The sequence below is a fragment of the Agelaius phoeniceus genome, chromosome 2, assembly GCF_051311805.1.
Source record: "Agelaius phoeniceus isolate bAgePho1 chromosome 2, bAgePho1.hap1, whole genome shotgun sequence".
NCBI lineage: Eukaryota > Metazoa > Chordata > Aves > Passeriformes > Icteridae > Agelaius > Agelaius phoeniceus.
In genome coordinates this window covers 15,635,671-15,655,719 of record NC_135266.1, presented here as the reverse complement: position 1 = coordinate 15,655,719, position 20,049 = coordinate 15,635,671, and the positions used below count along the sequence as shown (strand labels likewise).

General features: G+C 40.6%; 1 protein-coding gene across 2 annotated transcripts in view; it reads right to left on the bottom strand.

The window, feature by feature from the left end:
- Positions 1–19,723, bottom strand: part of MAP7D2 (MAP7 domain containing 2) — an 81,756-nt gene extending 62,033 nt beyond the window's left edge. The window contains exon 1 of one of the 2 annotated variants that reach the window (XM_054628220.2): positions 19,497–19,723. In XM_054628220.2, coding sequence (XP_054484195.2) covers positions 19,497–19,539 — 43 coding nt within the window. In that variant the 5' untranslated portion in view covers positions 19,540–19,723. The remainder of the gene's footprint in view (positions 1–19,496) is intronic. The other variant, XM_054628221.2, reaches the window with a different exon arrangement.
- Positions 19,724–20,049: the final 326 nt, after the last annotated feature.

The window sequence follows — 20,049 nt, the reverse complement described above, 5'->3', positions numbered from 1 at the left end:
CAACTAGGCCATAGATAACAGTACAGAGAGGAGATAAAGAGGTGGACATTTTGACAAGGATGAAAAACAAGCAAATACAATACTGTGGTTGCATTCCTGAAGGTGAGAGACAGAGGGGGAGAAAATGCATATTAAGCCAGGCATGCAAATTTACATGCAGGAAACTGATGGGAGCGGGCGTTGTGGGTGGAAATCAAGAATGGAAAATTAAAATCTTGGACCATGTTAAGTTTTCAATACATTACCTCCACTTACCTTGGAACTTCATTAAGAACTGGCTCATTTACAAGTAAAAGCCATCATATTTCAACTCTATCAGTAACACCATTTACCTTATTTAAAATGTCAACACAGTAAGAATAAATAGCCTTCTAAAACAGGAGCCAAGAACTCTGACTTGACTTTATACCACTACACAATTACAAGATCATCTGATTACCTACAGGGCAAACAATGTGCTTTTCTGCTCAGTGGCACCAGACAATCTGTGTTCTAGAAACAGCATTACTGCAGATGTTTTGAGACAAACTACTAATAATACCATCATCATCATCTTCAAAAACCAAAACAATTTCTGGCTTCTGGAAAAAAAAAAGTTGCTCAATCTTGATTAAAACCACCCTAGGATTTCAAAGGACAACTTTAAAAGTCCCTTTGAACATCAACAAATAAGAAAGAATTCATTTTGGTATGGAGGATTACATTTATATCTGATTAAAACAGAAAATATTGAATAAGAAAAAAAGGCAATACTCTCTTTATAATTAAATTTTCATTCTCAAAATTACTCCTAGCTTTAACAGATAATTGAAAATCTCTGCAAGCCTACATTATAGCTACATATTTACAAAATGGGATGCTTAATCTGTACAAGAAAAGAAGCAGAAAATACAGAGTAGACCTGTAGATTTTACAAGAGGCAGGCTTGACAAAGCTTTCCTTGTTGCATATATTCAGCAGAAAGCTACCTTTCAAATAGATTTGAGACTTCATAGTACAAACAATGGCTAAAGGCATTTATAACAGGCAATCTTTTCACATATGCCAAATTCTGTAGAGAGATCAAGTTTTTTAAATTATTTAAAACTAACATCAATAATTCTAACATGACTGATACAGTCTCTCTCTAAAAAAAAAGAAAAATCATACATCATATTTAGGAAATACTTCTATCACAAACCGTTAATTACTGGTTTTAAAAAAGGTTTCACTCGCATGTATTGCATAGAAAACCTCCACAGAAAACCAACTTCTGAATGATCATTAATACTGCTCAGAACAAAAGATTTTTCACAGCTACAGGCAGCTTCACTAACTGTGAGGACACAGGATCTGAGAAGATCCCAGCCAAGCCCATCCTCCCAAGGTCAGGAACTTTCTGCAGGGAAGGCTGTCACCCCCACAGACTGGCCTTCCTCCAAGGCTGCCCTCCCCAGTGTTACTGGGTAATTCAAAATACCTCATTGTTTATAAATTGTCTTCCACAGGCATTGCTCCTGACATCTGTCTGTACCAATGAACACTGAAATCTGTCTGCTATTTACTGCTCAGTCACTTGGTGGTCATTTTTCTAACAAACTTTAATGACTACTCGTCACATGACCATTCTTAAAACCTATTCAACAGAAAACCCCATCACAGTATTCACACTTTTTTTCACATCAATCATGAAATCACCAGACAGCAAAGAGCTTTCAAGATGTTTAGTGTCTTTGATGATGGTTTCTACAAACATCTTTTAGAAAAAAGCCAAGCTTATTCCTTCTTCTGGACTACTCCACCTTGCCTGTTTGCTGACCTCTTGTGAGGAGCCCAATTGTACAAAATATATTTCCTTACAGAAAGCTCATAGGCTCTTCCCAGTGTATCATAGTTCACCTACTCAATTTTATGCTTGAAAATTTTAATTTTTCACTTCTCTAGAGTTTTTAAACCTTTGTATTACAGCTAATTTCCTCTAGCATCAAATATAATTTAAGCAATAGATCAAGGTATATTCCATTTTAAGAAAGACTTGGACAAGAAACACCCCTAAGCTCCTCTATACACAACACTAAAGCAAGTAACTAAGCTTCAGTGATACAGCCTTATGTCTCTTGTGTTCCTTTCACACATGGACCATTTAGCAACCTACCACAAAGTCTGGCAGGGTCTGTATCAAGGGTGACATGTTCACTGTTTTTTTATGTCTTTGCCAGTTTGCTCCTCAAAAATATTTGCCTTGCAATTTTAAATTTTTTTAAATTTTCAGAGATTATGCTCTCTTCCATGGTCTTGTTCCTTTATTTTCAATGTGTTCCTTTACTCTGTTGTTTAACTATGTTTTAAGGATTCAGACAAAATACTATTTTCTTAGACTTTGTTTTTTCTTTAGGAGAAAAAAATATTCTTTTCTATTGTAGGAAAAAATTGCAAAAAGTCTTTAATATTTGGCTCAGAGTAGAAACACAAGATAAAAGGCAGTCCCTGTCCCCCAGTGGTTATAGTAATAAGGCATTAAAAATTACATAAGGCAGCTCTGGCAGGAGAACTGGTCAAAGATAAAATACTACCTGTATTTAGCAAATGATGCAGAAAAAAGAAGTTTCATTTATTCCATTTTGGCGCATCAGTAATGGCTTCATCTCCAAAGCAGGGGGCTACAGAGCCTGCTAATTCTGTGGCCTTCTAGTTGCATCTGGAAAGTAATCTTACATTCACCAGGAAGCCCATAATAAGCAAAACATATACCCAATATCAAGGTCCAATAAACAGAATTAATACAGTATGTTAAGTCTTAATCTTCATGACTACCCCCAATTTAGCAATAAAAATACCCTGCATGGATAAACAATTTGTATAATCAAAACAAAACAAAACTCAAATAAAAAACCTGAAGCTTGATGATTTTGGGTTTTTTTTAAATATTTTCAAACCTCATCCCAAATGCTTTGCTGAATGACAGACTTCACAGGAATCCATGCATATATGGGTTTACCTTACACAGACTTTTCTAAAACAGAGACTGGTAATTATCATAACCTCTATCCCACATTTCTATTTAATTACTATATTGCAAAAAGCTAAAATATCACAGTGTTTGCTTAAGTGGCACATGTTGTAACCTCAATGGTCAAAGTTATAGTGATATACAGTATATATGGAGCAGTAACTCTTTTGATGATTAGAATAAGCTTTCAGAGCCAGAGAAACAAGAGCATGACATATCTTCATGACACATCAACACATCCATAATTGAACATCCCATGAAATTTGCCTGCCTTCTTAAAAAGAAGAGATTTAAATGAAGTGATAAATGGTTTGAATGATTACCAACAACCAATCAGTGGTACCAAACCAGCAGCCTCCTGGCCACATCCTGCCCATCATACAGGTCACACAGGGCACAAGCAGCTTTCCTTTGCCTGGATGGGGCATTCCAAGTCACACACCAGGGAAGGCATAGAGGTACTGAGGAAGACAGCAGCTTGGAACAAACTGCTGCCACTGGAAAAGTCCCACTGACAACATCATTGTGAGTCAACAAAAGGCCTCTGAGAAAGGCTGGCTGAGCCGTGGCTCCATGAAATGCCAACTGGTAGCAACACACTGCTACAGAGGGGAAAACATCAGAGCAGACTGGCACTTAACCTTTGCAACAAAAATGGTAAACCTGACTTGTAAACAGCACCATCTTTCTGCCCCTGGGCTCGCAGGCAGCAGCTTCAGCAGGGCACAGAGGGGCCATAACCAGCCCTCCTGTGCCTCTTGAGCATCCTCAAAGCCTGAGCAGTGCAGAGTAAAGCAACTGCTACAGCTGTCAGCATATCATGAACTGGATAGCAGCCACAAATTGTCTCCTCATTTGCAGAGCTGTACATTAGGACAGGTACAGCACCTCCAGTGTACCAGGAAGGGTGAGATTCAGCCTAACTTCAGCTGCCCAAATAAACAGACACTCACCTCTGAGAGGCAGCATCTCTCAGCTTCCCTCTCACTCACTTTACGAGAAGAGCTTCTCAGACCTGTCACCTCCTCCTGAGGGAGGAATTTAGAAGTGCCTGTTCCACTCTACTCAAAGGGAGCCCAAGACAACCAGGGCAGACAGATGTCAGATGAATTCCTGCAGAGAACCTAATTGTGCACAGTAATGCAATTTGTGCACTCTCCTGCCACTGAGGCATTAGGGCACATACAGGAAATGGCAGGATTTTCTACAGGTATATTCAAAATACCAACTGTCTTCAATCGCCTGCTTATTAACACCAGAAAAATTACACTGCACATGTAATAGCAAAGGAGGAAGTTTTTATTTAAACTTTTCTTTTTTGGGGGTCAGAATTTCAAAACTCTACATTTTTATTGATGACAAATTAAGAACATTAAGCAGTTGAACATATATCCCTTCAGGGAAGGGACACTTAATGATGAGTTTTCAGCTAAGGATCAAAGGCTTCTAAAAGAGCTCTAAAATTAGGGGTTTTAACAATTTGACTATCTAAAGCTCATATTTTTCTATTCCATTACATATTACACTACACAGCACCATCAGCCTTTGGGTTTCTATATGAAGGCAGCACTTCTACATTGTCAGAGAACAGACCTCAAGGAAATTAAAGGACAGAACAGCAGGACTGAGAAGAATGAAAGAAACCAGCTAAAGCATCTTAGCAAAGGAACTGAAATACTACATATTTAATTTGATAATTATCTCCTTGGACTGCTAAAGAGATAAAACAACCTCAAAACTGATTCCATGAGAACTGCAACATTTAAGCAGAATCCCTAAAATAGATGAAATGAACCCAGTTCCTGATGTAACACTGACAAATCTGCACTTGACAATATCTTTGTCAACTGTGACAAACCTCTATAAATGTTCATTAGCAGGTACTGCTTAGCAGAGTTTCAACAAATTAACCCAGTAATAGTAGCAGCTTTCCAATACTCACTTCCAGGTTCAGCACTTGCTCAAGATGAATGCTCAGAGCAGCATGAAATAGACAGTGCTCATGCCCTGTTAACCTCAGAGATAGAAAACAAATCCAAAGAGAGTTCAGAGTTTTTGTAGTTTAATGAAAGCACAGCAAGAGCAATGCTGCAAAAGGTCATGAGGAAACAACAGCAGTGCAGTAATGCCAACATAAAACTCTCAACCTTTATTTAATCTTAATCCCATTATTCTTTTCCCCATCATGACAATAAATCCCACTGAACCAAAGGGATGCACACCATTTTCTTTCCTGTGACTGTGTGTAGAATTCCAAATACAAATAAACACAGTACACTTCAGAAGAACTCTTCTGTGTACATATATAGATGTGCACATAAAAATTGCAGAAGTTAAACCTGTTACCAGAAGATGAAAAATAACAAACTGTAAGAAAAAAATAGTCTTACTGAACATCATTTTTCCTTCTGTTTACATGGAGAATTAAAGATTACTAAGTCAATGCAGTAGATGTTTCAGTATGCAAGTTCATACATTGATTTTCTTTTCCAGGAACATCTAACAGAAGCAGGATGCTCTTTTTAAAAGATCCTGTTGTAAGCAGAGATTTGACTAAAGAAAAGAAAAAAAATCAATACACAAAACCCTTACATTTTTACATTTATAAATAAATGTACAACAGGACTACAATGAAAATCAATGTAATGCTCTCTAATAATGACATTTCTTCATCGAATAAGAATGTATATGGACCCTGTTTATTGTTTAATTAATGTATGATATTCTCTATTAAACATGGGTTTGCTCAATTTTAGCTTAAGTGTCTTATTTATTCTCCATACTTTTTCAGAGCTTCAACACTAAAATGATGAGCTTCATTCTTGCTTTTAAGTCAGCGTCTCTAAAACCAAAAGAACATACCCACCCACTTTCCAATGTCTTGTCTCCTCTCCAACACCTTTTTTTGTCTTTTTAAAATGCAAGTGATTAAAGAGCTCTGTGCCCTTCTAGAAGATCAAGTCTCAGTCACTGATTAGCAGATGTGTCTTCCTTGCAAAACTCAAACCTAATAAGTAAGCTAAGTAGAAAAGGAAACATCAAAACAAATGTCATGAGTCAGTGATTTCAACTAATAAAGATTTTTTTACAGTAGATACTCAATATTGGAGGGAAGAAAAAAATCAATGCATCTTAAGAAGGATTAAGGAAAGCAATACCAATTACTCATTATTGATAGCATATACAGAACCACAGCCATGTCTTGGTAGCATGAGCTACCAAAGCAATATACTATATGTAAATAGCACCAAATAATACCATTTTCTATTGTCCCCACATAAGGCATCAGTGTGAGCTTCCTACCATTTTCCCCTCATTGACAATGTTCTTCAGAAACAGGCAGCTGCACAGAAAAATCACTGAATAACTTGCCAGAACTTACCCAAGTATAGCTGAAGCAGAGATCTTATTTGGTTTCAGAGGAACATAGAAGTTTCCAGAGAAAAAATGAAAGAAAAACTGGATTCTTTCCTTACTACTGACATCAGAGCTGTCAATCCTGGGCATGCTACCTCAATTATGGTTCATGTCAGTCATGCTTTAAGAGTTAGGCTACAGTAGTGTTAATAAAGGCATAAAAATCAGATTACTAATGTTTTCATGATATAGTTCAAATGCAGGTTTTTGAAACTGAAATGTTTCCATCATTGCAATAAGTTGAGGTTAACCCCATGCTGCCTTGCAGCTGCTTATACACCAACACAAGGCCCATCCACAAGAATCGTGGGTGCTCAGTGTCTCAGCTTTGAACCTTAGAGACCTCACACCTCCTCACTTTCCTGAAATCAGGTACAAGATTCACCTTTGTTGAGGTTACATTTTCTTCACTTATCACCTTTTCTAAGCATTCAGCTGCCTTCAGCTTTATGTTCCTTGTCATAAAAATGTAGTTTCATACCTCTTCCTTCCAACTCTTCCTAAAATAAAGTGGGCTGTTCCTACTATCCCTGCCAACACATGCTGCTCTGTAGTCCACCCCCTGCCTCCACACACAGGTGTAAGGACAGTTTAAAAACCCCTCTGCCAAAACACGTTTGACTACTACTCTCATTCTGTCAGTCAAATGAAACTACACCACCTTTCATCTTGCTGTATTTTAAAATAGGAGACATGAAAATAGTAAAGGAAATCTCCACCTTTCTCCACAGTTTTCTGTTCCAAAGTTTAACTTTCCATCTCCTCTATGTCTGTGCTGTACACAAAAACCCCTCACACCTCCTGTCTGCAATTTGTTCTGCCAGCCATTTCAAAAAGCAAACACCCTCATGCTACAAGCAAAGTGCTAAGAACTGATAGTTCTCTATACTTGGCAGGCAATCTGTATTATATACAGGTTATATACAGATATATTATACCCTATAAATAGGATATAATATATCCTATTTTCAAAGGCAAAAAAACTTAATGATATTTTACATAACACACAAAATATGACCTTATTCCCCTCCCTTATTTATATGGCACTGAACTTTTTGTCAAGTCAAATAAAACAAAGCTAAATAACAAGAACATTTTTATAATTACTTTGAAAGCTCTTAAATCTGAAACTAAGGAGTTGTGCTTGGCCTCATAAATTCCCTTCCCCTCAAATTTGCTGAAAAAAATCTGCCCTTGGGCATGTAAGGCTCTGACAGTGGGTTCCAGTTATGGCTCCCAGTGAGAACCACAGCTCAGCTAAGTAAGAGAAAAGGTGTTTTTCCAGATAGCTACTGCATATCCCTAACTATCTTAGTAACTGAAGTCCTGAACCACTAAAGGACAGCATGTATGTGCTTGGAACAGATCTGGTATTTGCTGATGCTGTAGGTGGCAGCAGGATCTCTTAATCTCTCCTAGCTCTGGCATCCTCCAGAAAAATCTTAGAGAAAAACAGCAAAGCTGCCACTGCTTTGATGATACAATACACTTGACACTGTTAAATTCCCTTCTACTAAAGAAATGGCAGAAGCCTGTAACAGCAGAGTCCCTGCAAACAGAGTCACAGCAATGTGCCTGCCTGTTCATTTAGCTCCAGATGTGCCCACAGCCTGGTGCCATAAATCCCACAATACCAAGAACAAAAAAATCCAAGCTTGCTAAGTGTTATGGCTGACATTTTTACTTCTTCCAGCAAGCTTTCATCTGACATTTTTCCTTGACAAAGGAAGGTCTCAAATGAGGAAAGTGGAGACTGCATCATGTTTCTCCATGCAAGCTAACCAGTAATGCCATTTATCTTTACTATACAGTGCAAACCTAGGTGAAAAACCAGCAGTACAGGAGAAAAGAGTCTTGCCTGCCTACTTAAATGCACTCAGAAATTTATTAATACTCAGCAATTGTTGCAAGAGTGCATTCAAAAGATTGCTATCTCCAGCATTTACAAGGAATCTGAAAACTGCATACAATGACTATACACGTCAGCAATTCTCTCTTGGTTTATTCTTTTAAAATCATGAAGGATACATCCAAAACATACTGACATGAAAGATACGTCAGAAGGGGATTTTTGTTTGGGTTGGGGTTTTTTGTTTATTTCTTTTTCACCAGTTTTGTTTTCCCTTGCTAATCTGGAATTCCATCATTACAACTATAGTTAATAAAATGACTCACCAGGGTTGCTTCATTAGGTGAAAGTTATTTTGTATATAAGCACAGAAAAACCAAAACCCATCAATGGGTTGTACACTTTGTTCTAAGCCCCAAGAGATGTGTCTTAACTTCACCTAGTCAGTTCTTGAAACATAATGGCAAATATTCACCCTGCAAAGCACGTAACCCCACTAGAATACTTTTCAAAGCAAATTAGACATCTGAATTTTTATTCCCACCCTCTTGTCTAGGGCTTCTCTAGATCCTGAACTGAGTTGACCAGAATCACCCTGAGCAGTGGTTGCCACCCTGCAGCACAGTAAAAGATCACAGGTGCTGTGTCCCAACATCCTGTGTGTCTGTAAGAGCAGGAACCAGCTGCTGCCTCAGGAACCTCAGTGCTCATGCACTCACTTGTCCTGTTCTTCTCTCCACTTCCACATATCATGAACCAAGCTGCTCCTTCTCCAGATCGATGGGCAAGGAACTTTGCTTGTTTGGACTGTAATTGGTAGGTCTCATAACAAGAGGTTATCTGTCCTCAAACCTCGCCTCACTGCAAAGACATTCACTGTAGGATTCTCAGCAAAGGCAGCTGACTGTGGAGCTCCTTGCCAGGGTGATTAGACACAGACTAATTGTGGGCAGAGCAAAGTTCAGGACACACCTGTACAAGGAAAGGCTTTTGTTTGACTGTGGCAACAGAGCAGCTCTGCTGAATGTGGAGCCCCATATCACAAACACTCAGGCTGAAAGCCAGCACTTACATGGGAATCCTACACTCTTCCAGAATTTTGTTTCACATGTAGATACAAATCAAAAGATACAGAGTCAGGGCTTGAAAAACCTGCCTACCCATAGCGAGGGAAAAGAGGAGAGAGATGAGTAGAGGAGAGAGGTTGAGTTGGCTGAAGAAATAGAAACCAGTAAATATTTTGGAAGAGGCCAAGAGGAGTTGGGGATGCATGCAGTCCTGCACATGTAAGAAGAAGTCAGGAAGAAGGGAAATGTAGGTCCACACACACACAAGAAGGCTGCTCTCTAAGCCTCAGCTGACAGTAGAAGAAAGAATGGATACATCTGGGCTAACAGGCAATGGGACAAAGAGCCATCTACACCCATCTTCTCTAACCCACCTTCTCTACCCACCATCACTAACAGCCAACTATACCCACCTTCTCTACCTTCATGAGGATTAATGCTATAAACAAAAACCAAAACTAACACTTCTTTTTTCCAGTAGATCAGCATCTGAACTTCTTACCTGAGAATACAAATGAGATCTGAAATTAACTTCTCCCAAACAAGCAAGCAAACATTTTGGTATTGCTCCTGTGCATAGGCAAGAGGACCATCTAACACGCAAGAAAGAAATATTTTTGTCTTTGCTTTTAGTACTTTTTTATTGATGCACCAAATACTTCTGAAACAAAAGGAGACAGTTGACTAGCAGCAAAAGATTAAGAGATTCTTGTTCCTGGTTAAACATTTGAAGACTTAGGGGCAGATTACTTCAGTGTAACATGCTTCATTAAATCCAGAACCAGAAGCCAAATCCTGTACCATCTTCTCAAAGCAGAGCTAGATGATGCATACTGAAATTCTTTTCCTCTACAAGCCTGACACCATCAGTTCCTTACCAGTTTGTATAAACTTTGACACAGGAAATTCCCAAAGACCCCAAACTGTATACTCAAAGAATGTCACTCTAGCTCTACCTACAAATAAATATGTGTATTTATTTATTTCACTATTCCCCAATAACAGCACTTGGCATCTGTCAGACAATGGTGAAATTACATTTTTTTACCAAACAACACCCAAGAAGAACAAATTTGGTTTATTCTGGCAAGGTACAAGGTAATGGACTAGATTACACAGCTGGAAACAGATAGGGATGGCTGAATGCTTTCAAATCTAAAATGTTGGAATTATAGTTACCTTTCAGTTGCTGAGCAGTTTTCCACATTCCTTTAAGAATTTTATTTCTTGGTGGTTTTCAGTTGTACAAATTTATGAAGGACTGTACAATCAGCTTGAAACATTGCTCCTCAGATCCAACAGTTCTCAGCCATTGGGTCAGAATAGGAAAATTACATCTTCCATTACTTTATACCATGGAGGTTTTGACCAGAATTTCTCAAGATGCATGCATCGCCAGGAGATATCTGGTTCATTTCAGCGCAAAATAGCCATTAACAAACCATCTTGAGGACTTTTGCCCCTCCACTTCTCCAAGTCTATAACTTAAGTAAGTATATCACACTTGCAACACATTAACCAAGAGCTGCTCTGAAGACTAGGAAAACATTTGTTTTTGTTACCTTTGATTTTCAAAGAGCTCTTTGATATGGTGATTCTCTACTTCTGAACAGTAACGCCTGAAGGAGAGGTTAAATAGCATGGAATGCATTTTCTTTTCCTTTCCACCTTTTTCCTATTCATGGTCTCTGCCTCCTCTGCAGCTGCACAAGAAAAACTTCAGAGCTACTTCAGCCCTCCGGGGTCCCACTGCAGGAGGTAGGTGGGCTGGTGAGAGGTAAATTCCTGCTGGAGCCCATCTTATGGGCCCAGTCTCCTCCATCATGCTTTCCTCCACTCCCCAGGCTGGATAGAATGAGTGAGCTCTGCTGGGGCAGCAAGAGCAAGAATTACTGTATTGAGTGTAATTATGAAATTGTGGCAAGAAGCAGACTAGAGCACGTGAGTTATCCTGGTAGGGTCTCATTTTATCAACAGCACAGATGCACCATTATCAGCAAGTAGGCACCAGAAGGTCTATGTAGTGCAGGGGTTTTTATCACCAGAGATTTTAGTGATCTTCCAGGAGCATCACTGTGCTATTTTAAACACCTTTTCACTTGCTACATGGCCTGTAAGCTTGTCACTATGCTTTAGGGAGCACTCACTACAAGGAGGTTGCATGAAGACTTTCCTTATAGTATTCAGTTCACCTTCAGCACTTCAAACAGACCATGACAAAAATTGGATCTGAAAGTGGATGTGCTTGCACTGTGTAACATGATTTTCAGTGCCACTCACACATGATTTGGACAACATCATCACAGATTAAATACATTAAAATTCAAGGATAGGCTACTTTTTTATTACATCCTTTGGCTGTATGAGACTTAAAGGAAGATTGGATAATGGCAGTGACTCTGTTATAAGAACAGAGATTGCAAAAACCTCAGAAGCAAAAAACCCCCAACCCAAAACAGGGAAAACATACTGCAAGGCATGAAAGAGATGCAAAACTGCCTATAGAATATAAAAATTATTACAAAACCCAAGCTATTTACATTATCTGTAAATGCTTCAATCTGTTCAGTTATTTCTGTTTCAAGTTTTCTTTCAGTTCTGTAACTTGATAATGCCATAAAAAAGCAACCTTTCTCCATAATACATTCTCTAAACCATTTCTTCCCTATGCAGGGCTCAAACATTTTCATTCAGTGCCATAACCTGGCCTCAACAAGCCATGAAACACATCCTGGCTCACAACCCTGCAACGCAGTACTCACATCCAGAACCTCATCAAAAACTCATTTGTGCCAACGGAAGGTCACTCTCTTGTTTCACTGCATCATTAAAACCACTTCCTCACTCTACTGAAAAGTGCCATGTTTACTTGTAACCACAGCACTTAGAGCCACTAAACCCAGGAAACAGAATGGAAATACTCACATCTATTAATAGACCATTAAGCATATGGGAAAAATATGTCCTGTGGCTGATGCATGGCATCAAAAGTCAAGACACATGAGAGTAAAGCCCTACTGGCTCCCTCCCCTTCAGGAGAGGGAAAGGAGAATTAGAACTCATCCACCATTTATTTTGGAAGCCATAATTTTCTCACTGTTTATCAACATTTTACGAGACCCAACAGCACATTCCAGTTCTTTCCCTGAGGTTTCTTTCCCCTGACACAGAGCGGGTCTGCACACAGACACAGACACCACATTCAACACAGACAAGGGAATGAAAACTGGCAAGATGCAGGCAAGTCACCAGCAAAAGGCAAAGGAAAACTCTTCCCATTTGTTGATACCACCCTCCCATGGGAAGGGAAACCAAATCCCTTAACTTGAACTATGTAAAAATCACAGTAATGATGTGTGGATAAACACTGCAGTATGTCCTGTTTTCCCTTCTGAGACAAAAGGAAAGGGTGATTTGTCATGCAGCAAACTTAGAAGCATAAAAAATATTTTTGTTTCACATGGCTGGAGTTTTTTCAAAATTAAGTTTAATTTACTCCCAATATAATTGGATATTGAAAGTTTATTCCAACTCAACAATCAAGGCTAGTTTATTCAAACTGGAGTATTCCAGCTCTCACTTGATCTATCACTGAAGTGAGAAGGCAGCAGAGCTCTGCCTGGACCCCTTCAGCACTCCTGCTGTGGTTACAGCCCCAGGCATGCCACAGCACCTTTGGAAAGCTCGTATCTTTCTCTTTTGATTGTAGCCACATGAAGAATTTCATTATTCCACACCCACGAGCAAAATTAATTTCAAACTATAAATATTTGAATGAGCATTTTTCTGAATTAAAGCAGAGCCTTGATGGCTTCTGCTTGGCATGAAACAAGTAATTTGATAATTCATATGGATTGAACTGGGCAAGGCATAGTTGCAGATCTTCCTAAGTGAAACAAAACCACAACACATCCTCCAGCATCTGGCACCAAAACAGACAAAACTGTACTAACTGTAGTAGTATTACCACTGTTTTCTTGAAGATTTTTTGATATGCTTTTACAGTGGCATCCACAAATTGATATATGGTATCATGTATTTTATCTAACACACCCATTGCCATCCTATCAAAATCTCAGGTAGAAGTGATAAATTCTCACTCATGTTATTTATTGAAATCACTGCTAGGAAAAAGAAGTATCTAAGAGAAACTATTCAACAAAGAAAACTAGATTTATGAAGCTTCATGTAATTTCTTCTAAACTGGTTGAATGCACAACACACCTGTGATGGCGTTAAGGTTATGGGGCATAAAATCCATTTTCATTTTTGTGCAAGCAGATGTATTAACATGCACAAAGCCAACAAGGCACCAACCTCTGGCACAACAATGCAGAAGACACCCTAGATTAAAATGCTCATCATATTACACCAAGTTAATACATATTCCATTGACTGTTCCTCTTGGAAGGCAAATGCAAGGACACAACAATGCAAAACAACACATGCAATTACTACTGAAGGGGTAGACCTCGAAAGCTCGGACAATTTCATCTATTTCTGTACTCAAAATACAGGAAACAAGAGTTTACAGATTTTTCACAAACCAGAAAAAAGGATTTGAATGTCCAACACTGCACTAAATGTATATTTACTTTTGGAAGGAAAAACAGAGCTCAAAAAGTTAAACATTATATGATGCACAGGAAACAATCTCTTCTGTTAAATCATTAGAAGAAATTGAGTTCAACGTTATTTTTCCAACTGGTCCAATCAAAAAGCACATACCTGTAACACTGGAACACAAAAAAGCTGCATTTTACACATTGTAAAGGAATGCATATAACAAAAGTGAAACATTAATACAAGAAGCTTGCTATTGGCATCTTTATGCCAAGAAAAGTAACATGAAAACACAGTGAAAAAAACAAACTTTGGCACACAGAGAAAACCAGTTTAAAGCAAGCTCATGCCTAAGCAAACAGCTACCACAGCATAACTGTGCAAACCCTGCACAACATCAGGAATACCTCTCCTATTCATCACTGCTTTGGAGCTCCTCACTGAAAAGCTGCTAAAACAACAAACACCTGCTGTGTACCTGAAGTTGATGCAAAGATCACAGAAATGCTTTATCAATCCCAGCAAAGCAGGCGTTTGTCTGCAGCACCTCAATACCACAGGAATAATCAGCTCCCCCTCGATCAAAGGAAAGCAGACACAAGCACATGAAAGAAGCAGCAAAAGCCTTCAGATATTCCAGTGCAAAAGCAAAATTGATGTCCCAGAATTTAGGGCAAAACAGTTTGATCTGACATTTGGCAAACAAAGATGACACACATACTAATAATACATTAAATGAAAAGAAGCACAATACTTCACAAAACTTCAGATCACAGAGGGCATAGATATTAAATAATTATGGGAAAGTGTAACTACTGTGGATAATGCATTTAAGAGTTACAAAAAGAAAATTACAAAAACCAAGAATGTGACCAGCAAGATTGGAATATATTAGTTCATTACAACTGCAAAAAGCCTGAAATGCACATGCATTATATATGTGCATACACAGAGGACAACTCAAAGCCAGAAGTAATTCCAAATGAAACATTTGGATTACTATTTAACTACAACAAGAAGTACTTTACTAAGATTCTTACAACATTCAGATCCACAGAGAGTGATAGGGTTTTAGGATCTTGACAGCTTCATGACACAAATGAAGAAAAACAATAGTGTACTCTTTGAATGACAAAGTCTGTCAGATGCATTAGTCTTTTAAACCACATAACAATAAACTTGAGGGTTTCTATAATGGTTAGATAGATTTCCACTTTGTGAAACCTACTTATCTTTGCACAGCAACACATCATCATCATCATTAATCATTGTGAATATAAGACACAGTGAAAGGTATTTCTAAATATCCTATCTAAAGCCAGCCCAGGGTAATGTGACTACCCAAGATTTTAAGTCACTTTTTTCACTGGGTGAGCTGCTTGAACACAGGTACATTGGGAAAACTGATACATACCATGTTCCTACATGCACTAATTCCAGGCACAGAAAATACACCAGTAATATATCAAGTTGTGATGAAAACACCAAACATGAGTCAATTACAGCAAAATAACTCAGAAATTATGTAAAATTACCTAAAACAGGCAGATTAAAATTAACCCTGTTACAGTACTGAACTTTGCTTTTGATTACTCCAATAACCTTGGCTGAGCATTATTATTTCTTCCACTATTTAAGCCTATTATCCAGATTTTCCCTCTCAACCAGTAGATGTCCACAAGAAAGTTAAATCTGAGTGTGTAATATAAGTAACTAAATGCAGTTAGCATTCCCAAAATTTGCATTAGCTTCCTGATCAGCTTCATCTCTCTTCATCTTATACATAACTGGACCTGTACAGTCCAGTTATTTATAAAAATTCCATAAAACAGTATCTTAAACAAAAAAAGCATTATATAAATTGATGTAGAATCTAAACTGAGGATTACTGCTTCTAGGATCTGCTCAACAGCTTGAGCCAGTCACAAAGGGCTGGAAGCTGCAATGCCCTGTCAGAGAGCTGGTGCAAAAACCTGATTTCACAAGGAGTGGTAAAGATAAGTAAAAGAGAAGAGCCAAACAAGCTACTCAATAATCCTGATGCTGGGACCTTCTTGCAAAGGTGAAACACACAAGAAGGAAATAAGATATTTTTTCCAATCATCTAAGCAGTCCAGAATTGAACAGAATTTAAAGCCTTGCTTTATTCTGTAGTCTTAGAAAGCATTTACTTATAAATGCCAGACATAAGATTTTTTAAGAATTTCCCCTGTCAGTTTTGGTCCACATACATTGAATGACTGATAACCAAAAAAATTACAATTGTATTTTATTTATTCACAAGATTTAAAAAAAACCTAACTACATGTATCTTCATACAGTATCATCACACAGGATACATAGTTTCATTTACATTAAATACATGCATGCTCCTTCAATTAGCACATCCAGAAATAATTACCCTATGTTCAAAAAAGCATTCCTCATGCCTTTCCACTGCTGTGGATACACCAGCCACCAAAGCAAATGGAGCTATGTGACACTATACAACACTGTCCTATAAACACTAAAGCTTTCAGATGCTTTACTTTCCTAACCTGTGCATTTCAAGGGATACACCTTCCTTCTACTGCTGCAGCCCTGGAACTCAAAGGCAAGACATTTTTCTTCACTGCCGTTTAGTGAACTTTACTGGAAGGGGGTTTGACTTTGCTTTTTTAAGGACAAAGCCAATCCTTCAAATACCAAAACACTAACCTTGAGAGTGTATTAAACTGCCCTGAACTAAGGCCAATACTTGCAAATGGTAACATTACATGAAAAGCAGCACATGAATTAACCTTGGGGATAAACAACTTTGAGTATCCATATATGAGAGAAAACAGTACAGTACAAAAAGAAGAATGTAAGTACACATTGGTTAAATCATTTTGGCCTATGAGAAATTACTTGGAAAAGCAATGAGATCAAGAAGAAAAACCCACACAGTATTTTTAAAGGAATCCACACATTAATTCCTCTCACACAAACTGGTTTTGTGATATACAGTCTAAGATGGCACAATACATCATTTTTTCTCTTAAATTCTTTTAGGCATGATCACGTTTTCTAGAAGGAAAAAAACTCAAACAACGAACAAACACATCTTACTCTGAAAATCAAAGTGTCCAGTATTTCAGCCCCCTAGCACATACTTTAAGCAAATCTCACCAGGCAGTAAAAAAGAAGACAAGAGATTCAATGCTCTTGTCCTTCAAATGCTCTTTAGTCATTACCTTTACTACAGACAGCAGCAGCAATAATGCCCACATTTTGGTCACCTAACACTCTCCCTGACAAAAAGATTCCTACAGTGTCTTCTCATGCTATTGTTTGCCTCATGCCTTTGATTTTTGGCAAAGGGATATAATTGAGCTCTGCAATTACTATTTTCTTGTACCACAGAATTTTGCTCCTTGTTTGCAGAATTAGAAACAATTTAACAATATTCTCTCCTTTAGTAGTCAAGAGATGCAAAAAAAAAACCATTCTTGCAGGCTTGTTTGTTACAGCTTGGTCTGGGCAGACAGTCTGAAGTGCCTTGCTTGCACTGCCATCCTAGCAATTCCCCCAGCACTGGAGGATCCTACAGATCAAAGCTCAGATGCTGCCAGAGAACTCCAGTTTGGGAAAGGGAACGGTGGCTTCAGTCACTGCCTGTTGCTGGCAGCACCCTTTTGGAGAACAACACCGTGGGAAGGAGCATTTTACTCTGGAACAGAGAGGTAAAATTCTTCCTATCCCTATGACCAAGGCAAGGACTTCCAGGACCAAGGCATACATACAAACATGAACTAAGAGAGCACCATTTCCACATCCATATTAATGATGCACTTTAGTAGCTGTTGTGCTTGTTACAAAATTGGGAAGTCCCACAAAAAAGAGCCTCATTCTCTGCAGGAGATCAAATGCTATCCATACTGTTGTCTGTAACACACCCCACACATACACCATCTTTTACACCACATCATGAATTATCTTCTAGCAGACAATTCAAATAACAAATTTGGCCAAGACCACTGTATATATACTGCCTTCCTTGGGTATTAGTGCTCAAATGTCAATGCTTGACCACAAGTAATGACATCTGTCTGTGCCTGTCCATGCCCTACAACACATGACCCCATTTGATACCATCTTTAATTAGAGTACATGCTACTTTTTCTATGGATTCCCAATCTCATACAGGGTGAAAAATAGATTATGTACTGGTCAATATAAGGAGTGAAAGTTTTTTGCAACATTTGCCTCTGAAGTTAGAATGTATAAACTAAAAAAAAAAAAACCCACAAAAAGAAAAATGGGAAGAATGCAAGTGAATTTTGGGAAGAATTCCCTATGCTTTAGACAAGAGGTTTAAAAAAATTCTCACAAATATGAATTCTGAGCATTAATTTCCTCCTGCCTTCCATGTGAAATACTAAGAAATGGAGACCCAAGCCCTAGAAGTGCCTGACTGCTCAACAGCAACAACCTTACAGCAAAAGCCACAACTGCTCAGCATGTGGAGAAGGGCGAGGAGCAGCAAACACTCCCAGCTCCTTCCTTGGCTCCTCACACTGTGTTACCTCAGAGAAGTCAAAGTCGCAGATTCCCTCTCCAGAAATTTGAAAGAGTAATCCTTCTTTATCTCCCAAAGCAATTGTAAAGCTACTTTTAGTCACTACAGTGGCTTAGGACAAACGGGGAAATTAATTCCCTCTTACGCACCAGGTTTAGATGGTTTACCATCCACAAAGCACAGGCTCCATACCAGATAATTAAGGTAAAAGTGTAATGAGCACCTGCATAACACCTTAATCACCACTCATCTCACACTGAGCCCAGGGGAAGTCATGTGAAGAAGGAGCAGCCAGACCCACCCCAACACCTACATATGAAGCCAAGAGCCAAGGTCACGACCACCAGCTTTGGCTCCAACATCTCATGGAGCTGGGGAACTGATCCCATGCCAGGTGCTGCTCCCACATACAGCACAGCAACCTCCACACATCTCACACGCCCTTTTTCATCCTCGGAAATGAAAAGTTATGTTCGCCGAGCAGCGAGGAGGGACCTTAACCAGGAGCCGTGCCTATATAAGGGCTCTGCGTGCGGTGTTCACGCCCGATACCCGCTCAACCAGTTTGCTGCCCGGGCTGGGCAGCACCGGCACAGGCAGGCCCAGGCACCGCCGAGAAGGAGCTCTACAAATCGCTGCCTCCCCGCTCTGCACTTCGGGGCACAGCCGAGCTGCCGCCCTCCCGCCCCGGCAGCACCGCCGGCGGCCGGGGAAATCGCGGCGGCACAAAAGCCACCTCATGGCAAACACCTCCCGCCCCACAAAGGGCAAGGACGGGGATCGCCGGGAGCCGCGGGCGGGACCCGCTCCGTGTCCCCTCGGGAGCGGCCGCCCAGCGCCGACACCGCCGCGGCTCCCGCCGACAGCGGCCGCCCCATCCCTCCGAGATGGCGGCCGGACCCGGCGGCACCTGCCGGGGAGCGACCCCCGCCCGCCCCCTGCCCGGGGCTCGGGCAGCGCCGGCGCCGGGCGGCGAGAGACGGGACGGGACAGCGCCGGGGAAAGCCGCGGGATGCGGGCGGAGGAGCCGCCGTACCCCGCACGTCGCGGGGACGCGGCCCCATCCCTTACCTGTGGCCCGCGGGTGGCTCCGCGCAGCCCCCGGCTCCGCCATCTTCCCCGCCGGTGCCGCCGCCGCGTCCCGCCGGGGCCGGCTGGGCTGGCTGCGCCCGCGGCCGCCGCACAGGCGCAGTGCCCGCCCCGGCACCTGACGGCGCGGCGAAGGGAGGGGAGGGAGGGCGGGCCGCGGCCGGGCCCTCACGGCGGGGCGGGCCCGCTGCCCAGGTGGAACCGCGCCCCGCCCTCAGCGCTCCGGCTGCGGGGCTGCGCTCGGGCGGGGGGGGGCTGAGCGGCGCTGCGGTGCTCGGGCGCGTTCACTCGGGTTATCCCTCAGAGCCAAAAAACGCGCGCTCTATGGCTTTCCCGGCCGATCCAGCCGTTTTTCCATCCAGGTGTTTGCGCCCGCTCTTTGCAGCCTCGTGCGGCCTCGGGTGAATCGATGGCACCGGGGAAAGGCACAGCCGTGTCCTTCCCATCCGGCTGCGGTCGCGGTTCCCGCACGGGGTCTCTTCGGGCCGGGCTGGCCCGGCAGCAGCAGGACCACTTTGTACTCGGTGTTAGAAGA